Source organism: Ylistrum balloti, unplaced genomic scaffold, assembly GCF_031769215.1.
Source record: "Ylistrum balloti isolate Yb309-2 unplaced genomic scaffold, AGI_CSIRO_Ybal_v1 Utg371598, whole genome shotgun sequence".
NCBI lineage: Eukaryota > Metazoa > Mollusca > Bivalvia > Pectinida > Pectinidae > Ylistrum > Ylistrum balloti.
In genome coordinates, this window is record NW_026782820.1 from 27,024 (window position 1) to 51,921 (window position 24,898).

At 33.9% G+C, this 24,898-nt stretch overlaps 1 protein-coding gene across 2 annotated transcripts; it reads right to left on the bottom strand.

Annotated features, from left to right (window-relative positions):
• Window positions 1-743: 743 nt before the first annotated feature.
• Window positions 744-24,271, bottom strand: LOC132563124 (galectin-9-like). Of its 2 annotated transcripts, XM_060227883.1 has the most exons (13): window positions 24,225-24,271; window positions 21,338-21,426; window positions 20,708-20,915; window positions 19,659-19,781; window positions 19,105-19,245; window positions 18,071-18,159; window positions 17,543-17,750; window positions 16,789-16,911; window positions 11,002-11,046; window positions 8,579-8,668; window positions 7,758-7,846; window positions 5,101-5,317; window positions 744-4,349 (listed from the first exon to the last, which is right to left on the bottom strand). In XM_060227883.1, the coding sequence occupies exons 1-13, from the start codon at window positions 24,258-24,260 to the stop codon at window positions 4,233-4,235; spliced, it is 1,575 nt and encodes a 524-aa protein (XP_060083866.1). In that variant the 5' UTR covers window positions 24,261-24,271; the 3' UTR covers window positions 744-4,232. The 2 variants fall into 2 exon arrangements, with proteins under 2 accessions (XP_060083866.1, XP_060083867.1); XM_060227884.1 differs by lacking the exon at window positions 11,002-11,046.
• Window positions 24,272-24,898: the final 627 nt, after the last annotated feature.

Here is a 24,898-nt window from a genome sequence, read left to right on the forward strand (position 1 = left end):
TAACACAATATAGAACACACACAAATAAAAAAGCTAGCAATGACGCAAGGATACACATTCATATGAAATAGATTACATGTTCTGGACAGCAAAGAGTCAACAGCGAGGACTGCTGTGCATACATTTAGGCTCAAATTCCACATCCCAGTAGCTACTCCATTAAATCTTTATCAAACAGGCTTAACAATAACTACATAAGGAACAAAAGAATACCTACAGTAGAATCCCTAGGATATCCAAGGAGAAAACCCTGGCGGAGTGCTTCTCACCTTATTTGTGCACTGGAATGTGAGGAATGTGGGAGGGGCATCCCACACTTGCATTTAAAAAAAGATCCCACTTTTAAAGAACAAAGGAAGTTCAAACAATGGTGGGCGCTTTGGTAACCATGGGATCATGTTTCGTATGAGCTGCTTTCATAGTAACCGTGTGTGAATAATGCTGTGGAAGTTTTATTTATTTCATATCAGACATTGTAGACTAAACAAACTTTTTTTTTATTTTACAACAGTTGCAAAACAAGGTTTTCCAACTGATGTTGATCACTCTTCCTGTTGGTGGTTTTTTGGAGCATCATTAGAAATTATTTAAATCAATTAAAGTAACAAATATAATGGTATAGTACAATAATAATTGCAGACAATTAATATGATAGTCATTATAGTAAATGATAATTAGAACTAAAACTCAATGCAGTAAATCAAACATTTATTTAATTATAAAAAAAAATTAATTGACTTTAATGTTACACCAATATTACCTCTGTAAACCAATGACTTTAGGTGTACTACAGTATTAAATACTCAAAATATCAAACTGATACCATTTTTCTCAGTTTTATTGCCATTTTAGAATATATGGGAAACAAAAAATGAAAATAAGATTGCTGTTTTACAGACTGAATATTCGGTGTAACACAGACAATATACATGTACAATAAACAATCTCACTATGATGTGTATGTCCAACTTTGAGACATAATACATGGTCTGCTACTGTTGTTTGCTCTCAGCTTGGAATGGTTTCAAAAAAGAAGTCATATAAAAATTGACAACTTGCATCACAAGAAAATGTTTCTATTCAATACATAAAGACCAAATGATTCTTAAGGTCACTGGCCTGGTTACTTGTTTATCAAAGTCACTGTAGGGTCAACTGTGTATTTAGGTCAGTATAAGGTCAATCATGTATTCAGGTCAGTACAAAGTAAATTGTGTGTTAAGGTTGCTATACGTCACTTGTTGATTAAGGTCACTATTAGGTCATTTTTTAAGGCCACTTGTGAATTATGACAAATTATAAAAAGTCAATTTTCTATCAAAGCTACCTGTTTATATAAACCACTTGTCATTTGAGGCTACTTGTTGATTGAGGAACCTGTCCAAAACCACATGTCTACAGAGTCCATCCATCTTCTCAACACCATCCGTCTATATACAAATATATATGTATATAGTATACAAGACTCTTTTTACTTTAAGCTCTTGGTAGGCTTGACTCAATCACTTTTCATCTATATGGCTTCAATGCAGTTTGGCTATTTCAAAGCTGTTAAATGCTGGTACATGTAATATGTGATTAAAGGATTAACCTAATTAACATTATTAAAATAAACAGCAACATCAAAAATAACTGATTAATAAGTTTTAGTTTACATAAAATTAGTAAATAAACAAATACAACTTCCAAGGTGATCATTACAACACAAGAATTAGTAACAAAAAAGTCAACAAATACTTAACATAGCATATAAGCATGGCGGGGTGGGGGGTGGGGGCGGTTAAATGCTTTTTGAGTGACCTCAACTCTCTTTTGACTTTTCAAGTTTCTATCAATGCAAAATAAAGACTTAAAGTCTAATAATTGAACAGAAATCCCAAACTCAAATTTCTATGAGAAAAAACTCAAACATATATCTTACATAAGCATAATTTTTCAATTAAGGAAACCAAAAAATCCATGTTAGCTATGGAATATCTGGTTCAATTAAGCCCAACCACCACTTAAAATGTACTACAGTACAAAACAGAATAAAAACTCTACAAATGGGAAATAGGTATTTTGCTACATATCAGGATTCTATCAATGAATATTTGGTTTTCACTTTTAATGAGATCAGATATACAGTATACAATACAGACACAATATTCAATTCTGAACACCTATCTTGTAGCTGTGTTAACACAAAGTGACATCCGTAATTGGAAATTAAAACAGAAAATAAACTAGAATCTTAATCCATTGGCTTCTTCAGTACTTCCTGCTATCATAATGGAGCTTTAGCGTAGAAAAAAAGGCAAAAAAAAAACCCCTAGCCTCCTTCGATACCGACTTCTACAGCAAGATTTACAACTAGTTGAGAGAGTAAACAGCATTACTTGACACTATCTTTTGCTCTAAGACGATGAAGATCCTATTCCTTTAAGTGCATTAGGAAAAACAATATGAGACAAATATACAAAGTAAAAGCAATGCCTGATTAGTAAATAAAGGCAAAAATGAACCCAACCACTCCAGCATTCTTTGCCTGCTACAGTCAATAACAAGGGCCTAATTGAGGCACGATATACACCCGTCGCCAGTCTTTGATGGAGAAGCAGTATTTGACTGTATAACTAAGTTGTCTTGGAATAATCTGAATATCCTTTGGGGAAGTTTTAGCCATGTCATACCACCATTTACTAATATAGTATTTAAACTTATGATTTACATACACTATACACTAACAAGGGAAGTTTACGAAAAATCAACTAAGGGGGAATAACTCAGATACTATGCATGCAAGGCAGGCAATTTTTATATGTGACACTCTGTATAGACCAAGGACTCACATAGTTATGGCCCAGACTAGGAAAGTTTACAATGTACGGACGGACGGACAGACAACGCCATAGCATAATACGTCCCGTCATACAAAGGGCGTCTAAAAAGTCTGGTTCCTCAAATTCCAAGCACAATCCATATATGATACAGAAACATTAAGATTATGGCACAATTGATAATAGTGAAACTAATGTCCTTCAGACAGTGGCAAGATTAGAATAATATGGCACAACCTTACAGGCCCCTGAACTTCTGACAATAGACTAGTTAAAGCAATCAAGACATATTTCAAGCATGGGTACAGTACCAGTTCATAGCAAAGGAAAAATGTCTAAAAGTCAAGATAAAAATCCAAACAAATCATGAATTAATCTGACAATTATACATCAATACAATAAATTTGGTCCCAATCATATGTCATACAACATATTCTTTGCTTTTGATTACTATCATTGAGATTTTGGTTCTAAAACATGTAAAAAGTAAACATTAATAGTCATATGAACATCATACTACTGCCTCTTTTTTTATCTAAGTCAAATGTGTGAGTAATTTTTGGAATATGTATTTGAAATTGCTGTCACAATCATAATTTATTAAACCAATCTGAAATTCTGGCCTTCAGTCAAAGAAAAAAGAAAAAAAAAAAAAATCATTGCAAAATTGACAGCTGCACTTCAGTAAGAAATAAATATAGTTAACTACTGTACTGAAAATTATGCTGTTTGATTGAAACTCTTCAGTAACACTGACTTGTATAATGCTAATTACTACTAGATATGACTTTGAAATGCTACAGTATGCGAATTTCTTCTCTAATATATATATATATATAGTAAATAGCACGTCACCATGTACTGGCTATAATGTAAATATATATCAAGAAAATTAATAAGTAAAACATATTTATGTCAATTTTGATTTCCGTCGTAACAAAGAACATACCAGACTACAGGTGTTCAAAGGAATTAGGCCTTATTTACTTCCTACTACAAGAAATGTCTAGCCCTAAACCATCGAAGAAATTACAAAAAAATTACTTCACTTTTAATTCATGTGTACTTATTGGTACATGAAGTTCAGACCCATCATAAAGTTCAATACACACTACATAGATACCACAAGTGTTTTCTCCACACCATGTAAAGGTTACTTTTATGTTCCTCAAGACTTTGATACAAAGATTTTTTTATATGAAACGTTCACCTGTAACATATGAAATTTTAAAATCAAATGCTTTAATTATACATATGAGCATGACTAAGATCTAGGTATGCGATAAAAGTAGCAGATATCAGAGTTAAAACTATTTGTAAATCTGATGTTAAAATAAACACTGCATAATGAAAATTGATAAAGTAAACTGTTGCATCTGATGAGGAGATGATGCACTGATTATACTCCTGTCCTCATTGGAACCTTATCTGAGACAATCTGACATCACCACCAATCTTGAGTGTGCTGTAGCGAGTAGGAGGGTGTAGACGATGTTTGAACTCCAAAAAGTGCTTGTTGTTGATGGCAACCTGTAATAATACAATAGAAAAATTACAAGTCTGATCAATTAAAACTACTAGTGATATATTTCGGAGTACAGAATTTACTCGCAGCAAATTTCAATCCCTTCCTCTAAACTTTCATTTTCTAAACAGACAACTGCATAAACTCAACACTCTGCATCACCACCAAATTCAATATTTTGTTATTCTTTCAACAAGAGAACTGCATACGTCCAACTCTCCCCACCACCATCACATTTTGTTTTTCAACAAGAGAACTGCATATGTCCAACTCTCCCCACCACCATCACACTTTTTCAACAAGAGACCTGCTTAGTAGCAAAGCATTATGTACAATTGATGTGTCTAAATGGCAAAGCATATTTTTTTCTTGCTGGTAGAGAAAACTAGAGCAAAGTTTTTACATTCCTGAACTGTTATCACAAGTTATTTATTGTTTCTATTGTAAAATTTAAGAATTATGTTTTCTAATTTTGACAGGAATAATTTGTTTTCTGCCAGAGTAAACAATAACAAGACATGTACAACCATAACATGGGAAAATTATACATGTATTTCTCAATTATATAATTAATTTGTAGTAAAATTTAACCTTGCTCAGCATTCAGGAAATCTTGATAAAAGCTCTATACAAAACAGTAAAACAGCCATTATTTAAAAAAGCAAAAAAAATTTTGTCCAACCATTTATTTAATTTCACTGAAACATTTTTATCAATATTGTCTGGTAGGCTTTGTTTTAATTTGCTAAAACATACCTTGAAACATGTTGTTTCTACCAGTATGATCATATCAAATGAAGCCCCAATGCTGAAGGGAAAGAATGGAATAGTTCTCTCTTCCATGCCCCAGGTGCCGCGGGACATGTGGTTTCGCACTATGATATTCCCATCACTTCCGAAGCGGAATCTCACATCCATATGGAAGGCAACATCACAGCTGTCCTGAGTTCCCTCCTGGAGATTCACATGGAACCTGTAAAGTAAGATTTTAACAAAAAAATTGCATGTTTTCAATTTACAAAGTGACACTACCTACTTGGATTGACCATATCTATATGGCAAGTGTTGACTATGAAGAGAAGACACTTACTCTTCCTGAACATCTTTGCAAATCTTTCTTTTGTGTTTGTTTCCACCTAACTTGCATTTTAATAAAAATGTTGAAATGTTGATATTTCTTATGTTTTTTTTTTTTTTACAATTGCCTTTTTGTTCCTAAAATGTTCCACATGTGACCTATTTATAAAGTGAAACAAAATAAGCCTTTGAGCAGTATGCTTATTTCATAAAGAGTTATCAAGAACAAACATTCAAAAAATAATTGGTCAAATTTTTAGGAAAAGTTTAAAAGATAAAAAATGCAATTTTCACAGAAATAATGATGCAATAGATTATTGGGTGTAGTTTTTAAAGAATTTTCTTTTTGAAATTTTCTTCTGAAGGTATCTTTTTTTAACACAGTTGATTTGTTGTCAATAATCATCAGTAAATATGACATTATTACTACACATAGGATTTATACAAAACCCATCAACAGTTCAGTCGTTTATTTTGTGTATAAAACAGCCTAAAAACTATATCACAATAGCAACATGATTCATTTGGCAAATCCTGGGCTACTCACGGATAAGCAAAACAAAACCAGACAACGGTAAAGCTCTTTAGAAAAACAGAAAAGTAGAGAGGAAAGTAGCTGATTTGACACTGAATCAAGAACATTTCTTGCCTCTGAACTCTACACAGAAAAAACTTGACTCTTTAAGATGTAAGACGTAAGAAAAGCTATTGGTAGATTCTACATCTAGACTCTATAAGATTCAGTAGTCACTTTATTCCTGTGAGATTCTAAGAAAATACAGAAGTGGCTAGAATAATAATAAAACTTTGTGGATTACCTGGGTTAGTAATGCAAGGTCACACTTGACTACAAAGAAACTGTTGAGAAGTTCCTTCACTCTGAAATGACTCATTAGTAATAACTGGATTCAAATGGCCCTTGAGAAGCTTAACTTGTCGATGAGAGCTAAATATCAGCTACAAACGTAGAGTTTGAAGTTGCTTCTGAGATTAGTCAGCAGTATTTTTAATAAATATATTCTTATAATACAAGAGGTACAATGGGCCTGCAGCACTCACCTGGTATATATATATACCGATCAACTATCATGCCTCTTGGCCTTTTAATTCATAAGAAGTTGTTTAGATATTTTTAAAAAATTGACCCCTGTGACCATGAACATAGGTCAAAGTTATTGCTTATTCCAAACAATGTCGGGCTTCATCCTTGAAACATACCAGACAAATATCATGCCTCTTATCCTTTTAGTTCATGAAAAGAAGTCGTTTAAAGGTTTTAACAAAACTGACCAATGTGACCTTGAATATAGGTCCAGGTCATTTCTTTTCACAAACTTTGTCAGGCTTTATCCTAGGAACATGCCAACCAAATATTAAAACATTTGGTCCATTGGTTAAAGAAAAGATAATACCCGATGCCAGTTTGAACTATTTCCAATAAAAAATAAACAAATAATGATCAAAAATGTGATTTCGATATATAAACTATAGTCAATTTAACCCCTTCCCAGGGGGAAATGTGAGACCCTGGGGTCATGAAATTGACAATTTGATAAAGCATCTGAAGGCCTTTCTGTCCTTGAAGAGTACTTGATTCTATCATACCTGGGATTTGAGAAGATTTTTGAAGTTTCAATCAATTTGACCACTTTTGGCCCTGTCCCTTAGTCCCCTGGGTGTTGGGGACCATATAATTTACAATTCTGGTGCCCATTTAGCCATGGAAGATTTTTGTAAAATTTCATTGAAATCGGTTTAGGAGCTTTCCAGAAAGAGAAGAAAATGTTTAAAGTTTATGACGTATGAACCCGGACAGAAGGGGATTGCAATAGGTCACCCGAAAGTCTCAGGGTGACCTAAAAACTAATAAAAAAAGAAGATGCCATATTATATAGTAACTTACTTTTGGGCCCATTACTGCAATCAGTCACATAGAAATAATCTTGTCAATCTATTTAGATAGTTTTTTATCATTGAGAAAGGAAAAGATCTATTGGTTTGTTTTGGAAGTAGGTATTATGACAGTGTTTTTATTCATTTATTCAGCTACAACCATCCTATCTCCACACAAAGAAACAACATGGCTAGTTTATTGAAGAAAACTTCCTTGTGTATGTCACTACATCAAACTCATGTTTTTAGAGATTCTAATAACTAAAGTCTTGTACCTCAACCATGGTGGCTTAAAACACTGAAGAATTAGTGAAACAGTATAAAGAAGACCTCATCTTATAAATCATTTAACCTTGACCTTTGTTGCGGAAGGATTATAGTGAATGTACATATAGGTGTTATTCATACCGAGATATTTTTCTAGGATTGATTTAGAAACTCACCTGCATGGCATGGAGGCCAGACTACCCATGATATTGATCATCTTTCCTGGAACAGCACCACCTGGGATCCCAGACAGAAAAGGCACTGGCTATAAAAAAAGACAACATTTCAGATGTCAGTGTAAAAAATTGTTTATCTCATCTCGTTCAATAAAATATCATCCTCACTTCATTATTCTTTTCTAATACAAGCTTTCATTATTATGGAAATTTTTTAATTAGTTTTAATCAATTCCTGAGAATTTTCATATATATCGTAATGACAAGGTGTACCTTTGTACAAAAGGACAAATAGCTCCACCAAATTGGATCACATTCATACTATCTATGAATGCCACATGTAACTTCTTATCATCAGCATTATTATGAAATTATCTTTAAAAATGTATTGCAAGATACCTCTGACATTCTTTGATAGACTCCAATTGATACTTAACAATGGTAAATATTGACACTGAAAAGGTTTTAGTTAGCATTCATAGTACATATAAATTCCAACATGCATATGGGAAAAAGCACATCAATGATTAAACATTAATCTCTCAAAAAACTTAAAAGAACTACCATAACAGATGTGCACCAATAGAGCCTGTCTATTTCCAATGTAATTGGTAATTTATTTGTAAGAATGGCATTTGATATTTATTTTTTGAGAAAAAATGGTTTAAAAGAATTCTTTCAAGTTGCTTTGAACTTTGCAAGTAATAATCAAATGACAAGACAAAGACTTATGTAAGCACACATCTAATCTATAAATAGACATTCTATCCCATGACTGAGATACCTTGTCTCAGCTGAGAGTTCACATCTGTTTAACTTACCGGATTGATAATCGGTTGGAAAGATGGGGCATATGAGCCAGCTGCTTGATAGCCTATTCCTGTCCCGAAACTAGGTGTAGAACTAGATGGCTTTGAAAATAAAAAAAACCTGTATTTTAAACTTTATAAAGCCACTCTCCAATAGTCTATATGTTGTTTTAATTTTGAACAAAACAGTCATCAGATTTCTCCCTCTAAAATATATCATCCACTAAAGTATACATCAAATCTATCGTAAATAAATATGAAGATTGTACATTTGTATAACTAATCTGGGCAAGATGTTGAAGTTTGCCCATTGAATTCAATCAGTAGAACACTGGGAGAAGGCCTGTAGTGACTGCAAGTCACAAGCACTTAACTCAGTTGAGGAAAGTAGGTTGGCAGTAGACCTTTGGCCAAGTCATGCCAGCATGTGTCAGTTTTGGGCATCTTGCTGGCATCCTGTGGGCATGCAGCAGGCATGAAGCAGGCATGAAGTGGGCATTTTGCTGGCTAGGAATGGTGTTGGTACTGTCAACCTACATATAAATAGTGCCATCAGGGGTCTCCTTTAGTTGTCTCAGACATTTCTGGTTCCTTAGACTGTTAAGGAGGTTGTGGCTAGCCATCCAAAGACCCTAACAGGCTGCCTTGGCCCTTTGTGTAGTGCTCTATTAGAATAAGGATTAGTTGAAAATTGACTGGAAGGTGGGGACCTTGACACAATGTAATTACAGACCTTTATATGCTGTCAGGCAACTCCCAAGCAGGAATGTTGCAGTAACCCATAGTGCCTGTATATGTAGTCTGGAGCCAACAAGGAACCTCTTGGGCCTCATCCATGCACCTAGCAGGCACACCACATGAAACACATGCAAGTTCCTGCCAAAAATATCCTGCATGCTCAAAATAATTACTCACATAAAGCCTGTGTGGCTTGCCCAAAATTGTCACCGAGACTTAGAGCTGGTCGCCTTGTTGGCAAATATATCTTGCTATAATGTAACAGACATCATTATCTTATTTTCATGCCTCCACTAGGATTGCACCTTGGAACCTTCTGGCTTACTAGTCTAATGCCCAACCAATCAAGCTAAGAGAAGTTCTCTCTAGCTGAGCGAAGTATAAAACACGTATAAAATTGGAGAGAGATCCATTCAGTGTAGGGATAACAATCTTTAATTATGGAAATCCAAGATGGCTGCCCATCTCTAGAAATAATGATAACAAACTTTTCAAAGTGAAAATTCAATATGCCCATCTGCCAGTCATTTTGCTTTTCTGATCAGTCCAAAAATCAGATGGGCACATTTAGGGTTAAAGAGAAACCTACATATGAAATCTGAGAAAGATCTATTGAGTACTTCTCAAGAAATAGCAATAACAAACTTCACTTGGTGAAATACAAGATAGCCCCATGAAGTCCATTTTGTCTTTCTGATCATATCCAAAATCAAATGGGCACAGCCAAGGACAAAGGGAAACCTACATATGAAATTTGAGAGAGTTCCATTCAGTTCTTCTTAGGAAACAGGGATAACAAACTTAACTGTGGGAAATCCAAGATAGCTGCCTGTCGGCCATTTTATTTTTTCTGATGAGTCCCAAAATCAAACAGGCACAATAAGGGTCCAAGAGGTATCTATACAAGAAATTTTAGAAAGATTTATGAAGCATTTCTTTTCAAAAAATAGCTATAACAAACGTTACTTGCCAAATCCAAGATGGCTTCCAGTAGGTCACTTTTTTTTCTTGTGTTATCAATAAATTTCTTTTCATGGTAATAGGCCCAACAACTTCTTTAGCTGTTTGGAATTATCAACAAATTGATATTTTGGAACATTTTCTTCAGGTTCCTATATGTAATGTCAATAGAATAGAAGTTCTTATAACACAACCAGTAGCAGATTTGAGGGTGACGTTTTGATGACTACACGGTCACCTTCATCAGAAAAATGACCAGTGTGAAGCGTACTACCACTGACATACATAGCGTACAAGATGGTACGAAATCAACTAACTAAAATTAAAGTGATGAAATAGTCAACACTTCATAGAAAAAATAAGTAAACATGATGGTAACAATGTACTGTCGATTCAGCTATACTTTGTTTCACCCTTGGTAACAGATGTGTGAGATTCTGTGGTCCCTCTCAACACCAATTAGTATTGGTCTACAGTGATTTATTCATTTGTAATAAGCCCAGGGGCTAAATCATTACTTTACTTCCATTTCCAAGTCATCTGGGGTGAGTTTTTCACAAACGGCTATGAATCATTCATTTTTTTGGTAAATTCCAAGAATACCAATAGATATATGGGTGTACTTATTACCAGTCATGTAATTATTGTGTGAAAGTTTGTACAGGACAACAACATTAAAACAGGAGAGTGTCACATGAAATGGTAGTAGATGTATTATGAGAGGAGAATATTATTACCTGATAGACAGAGACAAATGACTCATGAAGAGATGACCTGGTCTCCTACAGCAAAAATCAGGAAAAATGGTGTCAAATCACACAAGATCACCACACATAAAAGATGGATGATTCTACAGCACTAAATAGTCCTAAATGAAAGTGATTCATTTGATTAGTGGTGCTGAATGTATGAGCTCAAGGGACTTTCAATAAACTTCATTTCAATGTTTAAAATTCTACACATTCAAATTTGATGCACCATAATTACGGGTATATCAATGCTATTTTTCTTCCTTTTAAGATTAAGGAATGTACAATTAAGTGATGACAGTTCTTCAAAATGTGGCAATTTTTCTGGTAGGAGTTTTCAGAAAAGGGGTTGGGAAAGGTTGAGATTATAAATCTTTGGTGTCCTGATCGAGACATAAATTTCATGAAAACAGAAGTAAAATTTAGGAACTTTAACACATTAAAACCAAAATAAATTGATAACAATTAATAACAAACTTCACAACATTCAATCATTATTATAGAGAAAAGCAGCAACCTGTGACCAGTACCTGGTGACTGTCCCACATTGGCCTTAAACCTATGGCCAGTACCTGGTGACTGTCCCACATTGGCCTTAAACCTGTGACCAGTACCTGGTGACTGTCCCACATTGGCCTTAAACCTGTGGCCAGTACCTGGTGACTGTCCCACATTGGCCTTAAACCTGTGACCAGTACCTGGTGACTGTCCCACATTGGCCTTAAACCTGTGACCAGTACCTGGTGACTGTCCCACATTGGCCTTAAACCTGTGACCAGTACCTGGTGACTGTCCCACATTGGCCTTAAACCTATGGCCAGTACCTGGTGACTGTCCCACATTGGCCTTAAACCTGTGGCCAGTACCTGGTGACTGTCCCACATTGGCCTTAAACCTGTGACCAGTACCTGGTGACTGTACCCCACATTGGCCTTAAACCTGTGACCAGTACCTGGTGACTGTCCCACATTGGCCTTAAACCTGTGACCAGTACCTGGTGACTGTCCCACATTGGCCTTAAACCTGTGGCCAGTACCTGGTGACTGTCCCACATTGGCCTTAAACCTGTGACCAGTACCTGGTGACTGTCCCACATTGGCCTTAAACCTGTGGCCAGTACCTGGTGACTGTCCCACATTGGCCTTAAACCTGTGGCCAGTACCTGGTGACTGTCCCACATTGGCCTTAAACCTGTGACCAGTACCTGGTGACTGTCCCACATTGGCCTTAAACCTGTGACCAATAAGTGGAGGACTAGCTAGTTTTTATTAACATTTTGTTTAATAATAATCACATCTTTAATTAAGACAAGATGACATATATAGATAAAATCTTGTTAACAATATGGCCGTGCTGTCGAGTGTCGACATATGTATGTAAAAGTTTAATAAGACAATAAAAAGTTACAAGTCAACAATTCATAGAGCTATGTACATGTAATGTATATACAATGAAAAGTATCACAGACAAACAGGTATTTCTTCATATAGCCTACTGGTTGTAAAACATTTCAATGTATTTCTTCTTAAAAACATCAACACTGGAAGTCCTTGTGATATCTTCACTTAGACTGTTCCATGAAACAGAGCAACTATAGCTAAAAGATCTCTTAAAAATACTTGTCTTGGCTAAAGGAACATAGAGTTTGTCATTTGTAGCTGCTCTGGTAGATTTACTGCAGACACCTCTGACATAAGAAAACATACTATTTAAAGTATATGGTGTTTGTCCATTAAGAATGTTTAAAGTCAGCTTTCCTAAAATTGTAAAAATCAGGAATAGCCATCCATTTCGATGCATTATAAAGATTACTAGATGAAATTAAAATATCTTTGATGTTGAGTAAAATCCTGGCTGCTCTCTTATGTAGATTAAGAATTTTTTCAATGAACATTTTGTTGCTGGGAACACACCAAACACTTGAACAATATATAAAATGTGGAAAGACAATAATCTGGTCGACTTTCAAAATAACACAGTCTGACATATATGGTCAAAGTCTTTTAAGAACTTTTTCTTTTTTAGATAATTTTTTGCAAACATTGTCAAAATGTTTTTTTCGTGACAGTATTTTGTCTAACAAAACACCAAGAAGTTTGGTACAATCAACTGTTTCAATGACTTTCTCATTAAAGTTCAAACATAGATTTCTACATTTTGCAAGTTTTTGCACAGAACCAATCAACATACAAACGGTTTTGTTGAGATTGAGACTTAATATGTTATTCTCCATCCATTTGTATGTACATTCTAAGTCTTCGTACACTTTTTGCTCCAGTACCTCAACTGTTTTAACTTTAATATATTGCGATGTATCATCTGCGTACACGGTAACAGAAGAGTTTTTCAAACACTTTGGATAATCGTTTATGTACAATATGAAGAAAAGAGGCCCAAGAATTGAGCCCTGTGGAACACCAATATTAATTGGCTGGAACTCAGAGAGTACACCCTTATAGCTGACAGCTTCAGACCTGTCAAATACATATGACTGAAAAAAGTGTAAGGCTAACTGACTTAAGTTTGTGTAAAAGTACACTGTGATTCACTGTATCAAATGCCTTACATAGATCGATAACAAGAACACCAGTGAGATAGCCTGGATCTATATTTTTAAACCATTTGTCTAAGACATGCAATAGAGCCGTTTCGGTTGAGTGGTGAGGTTGGAAACCGAAATCACTTATAAGGTTATTACTTGATAAAAATTCATAGAAAGTATTATGAATGTGCCTTTCTAATATTTGACTAAGGCCAGATAACACAGATAGAGGTTTGTAGTTATTTACACAATAAAGATCACCTGCTTTAAAAATGGGAGTGACCTTTGCTCTCTTCCATTCGGTAGGAAATTTACCACATCTAATACATGTATTGAACAGAAATGTTAATGGTGGTACAATCGCATCACCGGCACACTTAATAACTTTACAGATATACCATCAACTCCAGTGGCTTTGGCAGCAGACATGTGCTCAAGTTGCTTGGATACAAACTCAGGAGTAATGTATGGTATTTCATATGAATTTTCAGTATTGAAAGTTTCAACAGTCAGTAAACTGTTGTCAAAGTCTTTGTCTATTTCTGCACCAATACTACAGAAACAATTGTTAAAAATATTGGCAACTTTAAATTTATCTGAGACAGCTTTACCATCAATATTCAGCCTAACATTAATATTTCCTTTGTTTAGTTTCCTTTACGATTGTTTAGATCACAGTATACATTTTCTCTAGATCAATCATTTGTCAAAATAGATAAAGATGGGAAAAGCCATCCAAAGGGGTTCATTTTCAATAATTAAATTCATAATTAATATTTTGAAACAGCATCTGATAAAAAAGGTATGACATAGTCACAGGAAAATTATATACTATTGTTGATCTTGTGTTAAATGTTAATACACAAATCTTACTTCCATGAACTGTTAAAAGTAATATAAACAGCTTTATTGAGCTATAATTGTCTTTTTCATATTATTTAACATAAAAAGGAATTTTTTGGAAAAAAAATAAAAACTAAAAAATATACATAAGTTTACAATTAGTCAACAACACAGCAGATTTCGCATCATCAAAAAAAAACATTTAATTTTAAAAATGGCAAAGTTAGATGTTTTCGCTTTGTTCAAGGCATCAGTGAATTCTTTAATCAGATATATACTATACTTGATGTGTTTGATATACTGACAGACCCTTCAGATTTGTTTTTTCTACGGAACATCAAGCAATTATGATTTTTATCCGTTTAACTTTAACGGATGGCTATTTTGCTATTACAACACACTTCATCTTATAAAGAAAATCTGTTTAATGATACATGAAAGATATTGCAGTTATTTTACTTATAGAATGATATATACAAAACTGCAAACACACATGTAGAAATGTTATCAAGTACGAAACTTTCTCAAGTAAAAACAGAACTTAATTTTTCATATAGCTTTGGTAAGGAAATAAAGTTGTACAGATAATAAAAAATTTCTGAGAAAATTACTTATAATTTAAATGCTTAATAGCATACATTTTAGTAAAGAGCATGATAAATTCTGATCAACATTGTAAATGATGGACAAAACATCCTTAGCTACCAGAGTCATTCATGTCAGCCCTTGTAAACATTTAACAGCAATAGAACTATAAACCTATTTGTAACTGACATGCCATGCAAATAAAAATATTAAAAGATGTTCTGGTCAGCAAAATCCACACACGAAAAGCAATGTATTAAACTCTGATTAATCAAATGATGTAGTAGATAAGAATTCATATCAAACAGTGAGACTTGTTATTGTTAGTGTCCATACATATAGTCATCAACCCTGACTCACAAGACCATTAAGCCCTCCTTGGGGTTGGATAGGGGCTGTTGAAATCTCTCCCTTTGAACATTATATCAAACATGCTACATTAATTAAGTTTAAAAGGTTTCAAATTTCTGAATAGTTACATATACCATGTATTACATTTATTGTCACTATCATTACTTACCTGTTACATCACCTTTCATTCCATGTTTTAATATAATAATATGCTACCCAGTAAAGTACACATTGATATAGTCGACATGTATTGCCCTCGACATCGTAGTGGCATTTACTATGACATTCAATTCAATTTTGTTTTCATTCTTCATGCCAGAAACTTCTAATGAACATACCATTATTCTAGGCTAATAAGAAGAAATTATTTTAAGTGTTTTAACAAATTTGTCCCCTTAAGATTTGAATATGGGTCAACGTACAGAATAATTGGAAATTTTCACCCCAGAATATTATATATAAGTATTATATCAGTATAACAAATTTTCACCTTGATATTAAATTTGCACTGCCTGTTAATTGATGAAAAGGGTGAAAGTTGAATGGGGGCAAAATATCACAGTTTACAGAAATTTCTTTTTACAAACTTTGTTTCTCTTCATCCTTCAAAAGGTACGAACTAAATATCATGACACTGTGACCTTGTATACAAACTTTGTAGAGTTGCATTACAAGAACTCATAAATATCTTGATTCCAGACCTTTTGGTTTATCAGAAGAAGTCTTAGGTGTTTTGAAAATTGACCTCAAATACCTTGAATATGGGTCCAGATAATTTTTTGCCAACTTTTCAGGGCGTCATTACAAGAGACTATCAGGATTCTGGGCCTTTTGTTTAATCAAAGGTGGACATTTAATTCTTTTCACAAATTTGACCCCTTTGAATACAAGTTCAAATAATTTCTTCTTGCAAATTTGGATCAGCTTCATCCCAGGATGATTCATTCTATGAACCTATAAAATATCATCATTCTAGGCATTTCACTTCCTCTAAGGAATCATTTCAGTGTTTTTAACACACTGGACACCTGTGACTTTAAATATGAGTGAAAGTAATTTTAATTTCTTTGCAAACCTTGTCTAGCTTAAGGTAGCTACCAGTCAAATATAACAAGTTTTGGCCTCTGGTTACCAGGAATAAGAAGTTTAAAGTGGCATTAACTAACTAATGGCCCTTCTGGCCAGGCGACATTTAACAACTGCGCAGGATAACCACTCTTTTAAACAGAACATACAGTGTCAACATCTCTGTGACTAGCAACAAATAAATGGGGCTCATTGGAAATGACATTCACTAGAAGTGTTGCTGAAGGTATCTAGCATTCACTAATTTTTGCTATGATGGGTATCAAAATGGAGAAGCTAGATTCATTAGTGACGTGAATAATTATTAGGAACTTCTTGTCATTGGAAAGACAAGAATTTTGGTGGAAAAGTAGAAGTAGGTAACTCACCATTTCCGAGCTACTAATGCGCACACAGAAGATTGACAGACCTCCGGAAATACTCAGTGTGTTGACCTTATGGAATGGAATCCTATGCTGAAAACCAGTAAAGAGCTGCCCATTCACAAAAATCTGAAAGAGAAATTGACATAATTAATAATGTCCTCAGCATATTCCATTTATGTTGTATTTGAGAGACAATATGATGTCTTCAAACTTATGCGGAGAAGACTATCATTCTGAACCTTATATAGACCTTTGATTAAAAAGTTTCTGAATGCAGCTTGAAAAGCTGATCTTATCAAATGATTTAGACTTACAGTACCACAAATCTCCTGAAGCGAGTCTGTGTTAAAGATCATCTATTTCATTTGGTAATTGAGATATATCATTTAGAAGGAGAGAAAAAAAAGTCTGATAGAAAACAAACACATCTCTAAATTAGACTTTCAGTATTAGCTCACTTACTTTGAGACAGAAGAGCTATACAAAGCAAGATCGTTGTCTGTAAAACATGAATATTCCCAATCCCAGACATAGAAGTAAAATGTATCATTGTTCAATGACTTTATATAATCTGTCAAATGTGACCTTTCAACCTTGAGAGCTAATACTTAATGCTATGACACTATTAGTTAAATACAAATGAAATCTGCTTCTCAAGATATTACTTACACTACAAACACATATTGATGTAGCCTGAGTGATCATATATCACACTAAGTCGCTAAATAAATAATCAATTTTGTCTTGTAAACTCTACCTGGTACTGGCGCAACTCAACCACAATTTTCATATCAAAGTTCTGTCCAGGATGGAACGGGAAGGCTCCAAATCTCTCCTCATTCTTCCAGGCGCCGCCCTGGTGACTGTTCCGTACCACACAGCCTTCATTAAAGCGTGGGTTAAAGTGGAGAGCCACTTCTAATTGCGGATACTGCTGCCGACCACATTGTAGATTTATCACAAATCTAATGAACAAAAGAACTACCATGAACTTAAATATAGTTAGTATTCAGTTTCCATACAATGTCTTTACTTATCATTAGTTACCACAGTGACAGCACAAAGTTACCATAGTTACAATATCAGGTCGCAATAGTTACATCCCCCTTTCCATAATGAAAATACCAAGTTAACAATTGATATAGCACCCAGCTGTCATATTTACCATAATTTCAATACCAAGTTACATTAGTTTCAGTACATTAATTCATATGTTACATCATTTTATGAGGAAATGTTTTGTGTCCTATATAACTGTTTTGATGTACAATGTAGAAGGACTTACGTTTCCTGCGTCAGAGGAAGTGCTCCTTGGATGGTGATAGACTTGCCTGAAGCCAATCCTCCCGGAATTTCACCCACATAAGGTACAGCCTGTGAAAACCAAAAAGCATCTCTTACAGAATTACAAGCAGATGGATGTCTAGTTGCCTGTATAAATGCAGTCAACAGTAAATCAGTTGATTCAATTAAGAGTTACGAAAATGAAGCATTTCAGGTATAAACTCTCATACTGAAACATGAAACTCATTTTCTATCTTTAGTTACATGACCTTAAAAGCAATCCTAAGAAGATTGACCTCAATGAGCTTATCTAATGGTGTAACAAACAACTTGACCTCTGACATCTAACATTTTGACCCGATGAACAATCTGAATCAAGCACTTCGAATGAGGAAGCACTGTATGAAGCTTTGATCTGAATAGACTAAACCAGCAAATATTTTACATAAAATTTTGCTTCTACAATTGGTGACACTGTGAGTACCTATTTCACCCCAAATATAGACCACTAAACACCAGCATTTACCAGATTTCAGTTTTCATTACAAACATAGAGTAAAAATGTACCGGACATTCCGCAAACTCAATTTGTCTTCACTAAAGAAAAATGTGTTCAATCCTTAGTCTCCTCAACTTTTAAGCTGTTCGTGTAGTAAATTTGGAGCCAATCGTACTAGGTATTCAGAAAATTATTTTTGAAGTCAAGAATATATCTTGAAGATAAGTTCTGAATTCAACCTGGAAAAGAATATGTCTTAAATATCTTTATATTACCAAACACATGATGTATTCTAAGGTTTATGCTAATAAATTACCAAGCTACTTCACATACATACAATATATAAACATCTTGTAAATATGTTCGAAAATGAATAAGTAAAATTTTGAAAAACTGAAATTAAGTAACTAAGAACCACTTACCGGGTTCACGACGTATCAAAGTATGTAATCTAGCACTAATTAAAGTAATTGTATCTAATCATTTTAAAATTTACTTTGAAAAATTGAAATAAATTTTAAAAGATATCCACTCACCGGGTTCACAACTTCTGTGTAATTCAGACTTTGCTGAAACCCAATTACAGGCTGTGGCTGCACTTGGAAACCAACTTGTGGCTGTGGCATCATTGGAGGCTGACCATAACCAAAATTTTGTGGATAACCAGTGGGCATTGCCTGCAAGGGTGAAACACAATCTGATGTACAGTTTATCCCATTGTCAAACATTTCAGATATATACATACATCTAACAGTCTCTAAACTTTTCTTTTTAAAATAAACATGACAATTACTTGCTTTGAACTTTTTTCTGTGTGGATTTGGCCAGTGCACAAATTTCGAACCCAAAAACATGTATTTTGATATTTCGATCCATTTCTTTTTTAGACATGAAAAAATTAACCTTTTAACCTGCCTTTTTGATGGACTAGTTACATGTTTATTTGTTTTTGTTTTTTGTTTTTCCTGGAATCCTAAAAAAAATGATTTTTTGATATATTTGTCAAACTTAAAATATAAAATTGAACCTCCCTACATCTACATGGTGGTATGAATTGATAAAGAATAATTTAAACTATATAAAAACTAACCTGTCCTGGAGCATCAAATCTGATACAGAATATGGAGACAGCTCCACAAATGTTGATGGTGTTGACAAGGTGGACTGGAATCCTGTGTTGGAACTCCGTAAAATGTTGGCCATTGACTGCAATCTGTGAGATGAAAAAAATTTAGGTAATTTCTTAATCAATGATAATATTGATCTCTCTATACTATATCTGTCACATATTGATATGCTCTGTAGATTTTTATCATTAACATAGTGGGCCTTCACAGTCATCTGACTATAAAGATTTACCTGGTATATATGATACAACAGTAATGATAGTAATAGGAATACCTGTAGTTATTATATGATGAAAACAGTATGGAATATTTTAGCAGTAAAGACTCCTAATTTATTTTCTCAATATCCCCACAAATTTCAGCTAAATGGCACAAGTGGTATTAAGAAGAAGTTTTAAGATATGTTTATCAAAAAGCTGGCCATATTGGATTACAAACTGAGCTGAAAATTGACACCATTTAGTCAGGACCATCTCAGGATCATTTCAGGCATGTTTCAGCTCAATCACATGGTAGAACTTGAGAATCATGATTACACAATTATGTTACGATACGGCCTCCTTGGTTGCTATATTGAACTTTTGTTGAGGTTGAAAAATAACAACACTTTGCTGGCTTCCCTTCTTCAACATTACCACCAATTTTCAGCTCAATGGCACCAGTGGAACTTAAGAAGTTTAACATGTGTTTATAAAAATGAAGGTCATGGTGGCCATATTAAATTTTGTACTGACCCGAAAAACAACAATACTTGTTCAGGGCCATCTCAGGATCATTTCAGGCAAGTTTCAGCTCAATCCGTTGCTTGAGGAGTTCAAAATATAAAAAAGTATACGTATGGCAGAGAGTTCGTGATGACAGATGACCAAATAACTAGAAAATGTTAATGTAAATATCAACGACAAATTTCTATAAATAGCAACTCTGACCTAGAAACATGAACTCTATCCAAGTTGTCTCCAAACATGTTCATGTAATGTTAGCCTTTTCTATGATTAAAGACCTGTCTAACCTTATATTGGCTAATTTCCACTGCAATTATCATTTCAAATGGCTGTCCTGGGTGGAAAGGGAAGCTGCCGTATGTTTCCTCTTTCTTCCAAGACCCCTTCTCATGACTGTTGCGTACCACATTCCCCTGATTAAAACGAGGGTTGAAGTGGAGAGCAACCTCAACTTGGGGATAGGTCTGTGTGCTACACTGCAGGTTTACTGTAAAGCTGTAACAAGTATCAGTTTACACAGTTAAGACAAGTAAAGGCAATAACTATTTGTAATGAAAAATTAATCCTCTTTCAATATATATATCACAGAGAGAGAATTGAGGGGTTTAAAATTGGATTTAACAACTCTTATGATCTCAAAAATATGGAAACAAAATATGATTTAGCACATTGATTTTACATACAGCTGCTTAATTGGGGTGATTCAGTCTTGCCTGATATAACATTGATACATAGTCAACATGAAGAGCTATAGACTAATGATAATTCTTTCAATGGAATATATCTGACATACTGATACATAATCATGCTGTGAACTTAAGTACAAATATACTTACACATAATTTTTGTATATAACAATATGATTTAAAATTTGATCACATCTTCTGAGGAAAATGCGAAATTCATGATATACTTACTTTTCTTGCGTCAGAGGGAGGACTCCCTGGATGAAAATCTGCTTTCCTGGTAGAAGACCTCCAGGAATATTCCCAGTGTAAGGGATAGGCTGGAATACATATCAAACATCCACTTATCATTTTCATACCATTCAGTCTCGTGTCTTTCCTTTATATTTCATTCTGTCTCATTTATAAGGATCTCAGCTATTATGTACACCCCAGCAAACCTGTGCCATTATCATGATTTCTAAGATGAGACTCGCAGCATATAAAACTAAACACAGGATATTGCTTTTTAAAACACAAGCAACATTAAAGAGGAGAAGATTCAGTCATTACTGGTTTAAATGTTGTATCTATTTACAAAGTCTTGTGAAAGGACTAGGTCAGTGTCAGATTTCAATGTCATACTCGTTTGGCATTTGGCATTTTGTTCTTGCAATTAAGGCTCAAAATTAAATACAGATATTCATTTATAATGCTGCCATGAAATAACTCTTTTTTTTTTTTTTTTTTTGCATTGAAAAACCCTGACAGAAAAATGACCTGCTTTCCAAAACAATACAAGATAGTGAAATGTCATACAGGATGCACGGCATGCTTCTGGACACCATTCTTTAGCTAAAAAGAGTGTCAACATATTGAAACAGCAAAGCAAAGGAATGTTGTCAATGTACAAAGTGCTGTATAGGATGATTTCTATCTGAAAGCACTAGATCAGACTAGTAAAAATATGTTACACAAATTACATTGAGGGGCTGTAACAGGTCACTAAAAACATTTCTTATTCACAGTGCTGGATGGTACTGGCTTGTTCTGTATGTTTTCTGGATCATTTTTAAATTCAAATTATTAAAGAGTCAGCTTATAAGATGTCATATGGAACTAAATGTAGGCTACAACTCATTTCTAAGTTACATATTGAGTGAGGAAAAAAATGGTTCCGTGTAGCTTATTTTATATTAAAGAGAGGCTTATATGCTTGAATTATCATCTGAATATAAAGACCTATATATGACAGAAGCTCCATGGGCTAGAATTGCTCACCTGTTCAACAACTAACAAAGAATAGTTTATTAGCTCACAGTCAATATCTGCAAACTTATCATTCTATCCCTCAAACATGTTACTACACAAATATCATGACCCACGACCTATTGCTTTTTGAAAGAATATATTTTTATCTTTCGACACAATTAATTATCAAATTTAATCTAAAAGGTACACACAACTAATTTTATATATTACTTATCATATCAAAAGCTTTTATTGTAGCATTAAGAAATGGATTTTAGTATAATTACCTGCTGACGAGTTTGAGGGTCATTTTGTGTAGAGTAAAAGTGGTCATGTTTTAATGGTATACTGTAAACATTAACAATGATCTTATATTTTATCATACAAGAGTCCCAATAGGCCTGCAGCTTTCGCCTTGTATATTCAATTAATTTGGACCAAATATATATTTGTAATTTGTTTATAACCATCAAGGCTAATTACTGATTTTCTACAAGTAAAAAATGCTTTGCTGGAAGACTTTGACCTCTGTGACCTTCAATATGGTAGTAATTCATATTCACAAATTTCATCGTCTGCTTTCATTCCAAACCTACAAGCTGAATATCATGGTTCTGGCTAGGTATTAATTTTTTGCTAGTCACAGAAAGTTATTTGAAGGTTTTAAGAGATTTGACTCATGTTCAATATCATGGTGTGAGTTCTCGACAACCGTTGACATTAAGTGAAGCCACGTAGATGGGAAATCTGTCGCCAACCAAGCATTTCCTGAAATAAACCACAATGGGGACAACGGCTTGATAGCTTACTTGTCTTACAGTAAACTGATCAAGCTAACAAGAGGTTATCACTATCCTAACAGTCCAGTTCTTTCCTTCCAGAGTTACATACTTCTCCTCATGGAAATAACTTGTCCCTCAGTTTTCAAGAGTACAGTGATGCTTGTAAATTAAAGTAATGCTACACTGTATGTTTTTCCCTAGTCCCAATCAGGGACACCTAAATGTAACATTTTTTTTATTTATTTGTATACCTCCACTATGATTCCCTGACCTTCTTGTCTTATGCTCAACTGATTAAGCTACAGGTAAAAACAAGTTTTTTACTAGCCGAGAGGTATATTGTCACTAGTATTTACCGGAGTTACGTAAATTACAGACTTTGAAATACACAATATTTATATCTATGTTTGTGTATAAAATAATTACATATTACCAGAGATGTATATATGTGTTATATATGTCTCTGATATTACACAACAATATCTAGAAATATAAAACCACTTTATTGTGATTATAACGGTATTCTTATGCAATGTTTCATCTTATTCTATATCTTATTTTGCAGTAGAAAAAATCATTATGGCGATTTCATTTATCCAGGACTTGAGCAAGGCTATTAATTCTTGGAACCACAAAAGTGTACTTTTCTTCTAACACCCAAGAATAATTAAATCTCAGACATGACTAAGACATTTTGAGGATAAAAGAACAATTATGTCTGATGAAAATTTAACATAGTTAAAACTTGTATAAAAAAGTACTTTCGCTTTCACACAACATTTACACAGAAATCAAAATCAATAACGGAAAAAGATTAAATGATATAATCAGCGATTGTAATTTGTTTTTATATCGTACACGACAAACAAAATGTGGCAATTAACTAAAAGTAAATTAGAATCAATTAATTAAAAGACAAAATGGAAATGTCAACGTATCTAATGACACGACTAAATGCATTCCCTGTATGTCAAGCACCGCATACACACAGCCGTGCACCAGGCCTGAGCTTTCACACATCAGTTCTAGATTTTATAGGCATACTGATATTGTCATGTGCATTCAACATACAACTTTACAAAACTTAGTAATGGTGTATTACTTACGGGATTGTTTACCATTCCTATTTGTGTCAAAGCCATATTTTCTGAGCTTATCGCTATTTCACTTCCTATTCCGTCGAATAATTCCTTCGCACGTCGCCTCTTGATCTGATCACGTGATCAATCAAATCGTTGAAACAAGCATTTCGGTTCGATGTTCAGCAGAAACAGATACCTACAGGTATCTAAAAAAATGTGTTAATAAAAATCTTGATCAAGCATTTTATAATATTCTAAACCGAATTTAACAGTCTGAAAATTCATGCTTTGTATCACAAAGCATGGGATGCATTTTAAAAAAATACTCATTAAATAAAAATGCTTTAATTAACTAGGATTACAATTTGATAGTACAAATTGTTGATAACAATACAATTAAATAAAAATAAAACCAACCATTCTCATACTTTGATGCAACACTTTGAATTTTAACTTAAGAGTTTAAAAGCTTTTAAAATGAAAAATGCATTAAGTAAATTGTGTCTGCATATTGTATATTATGTCATCTATAGATCAGTACAAACATTTCATGATTAGTCGGTGTAAAACAATTGGTATTGTTTCAGGACCCGTGCATTACCAATCAATAGTCATAAGAGAATTGAATTGTTGCAGAGTGTATGTGAAGTGAGGTGTCTTTTGCAAAAAAAAAGTGTTGTCTGCACATAAAAAAGGCT

Coding starts and splice junctions, on each gene's coding strand:
- LOC132563124 (XM_060227883.1), bottom strand. CDS start 24,260: ATGGCTTTGACACAAATAGGAATGGTAAACAATCCC. Junction 19,782..20,707: donor TGGAAATTAGCCAATATAAG/GTTAGACAGGTC, acceptor TTCATCTCACAG/ATTGCAGTCAATGGCCAACA. Junction 8,669..11,001: donor CATTTGTCTCTGTCTATCAG/GTAATAATATTC, acceptor TTATTTTCAAAG/CCATCTAGTTCTACACCTAG.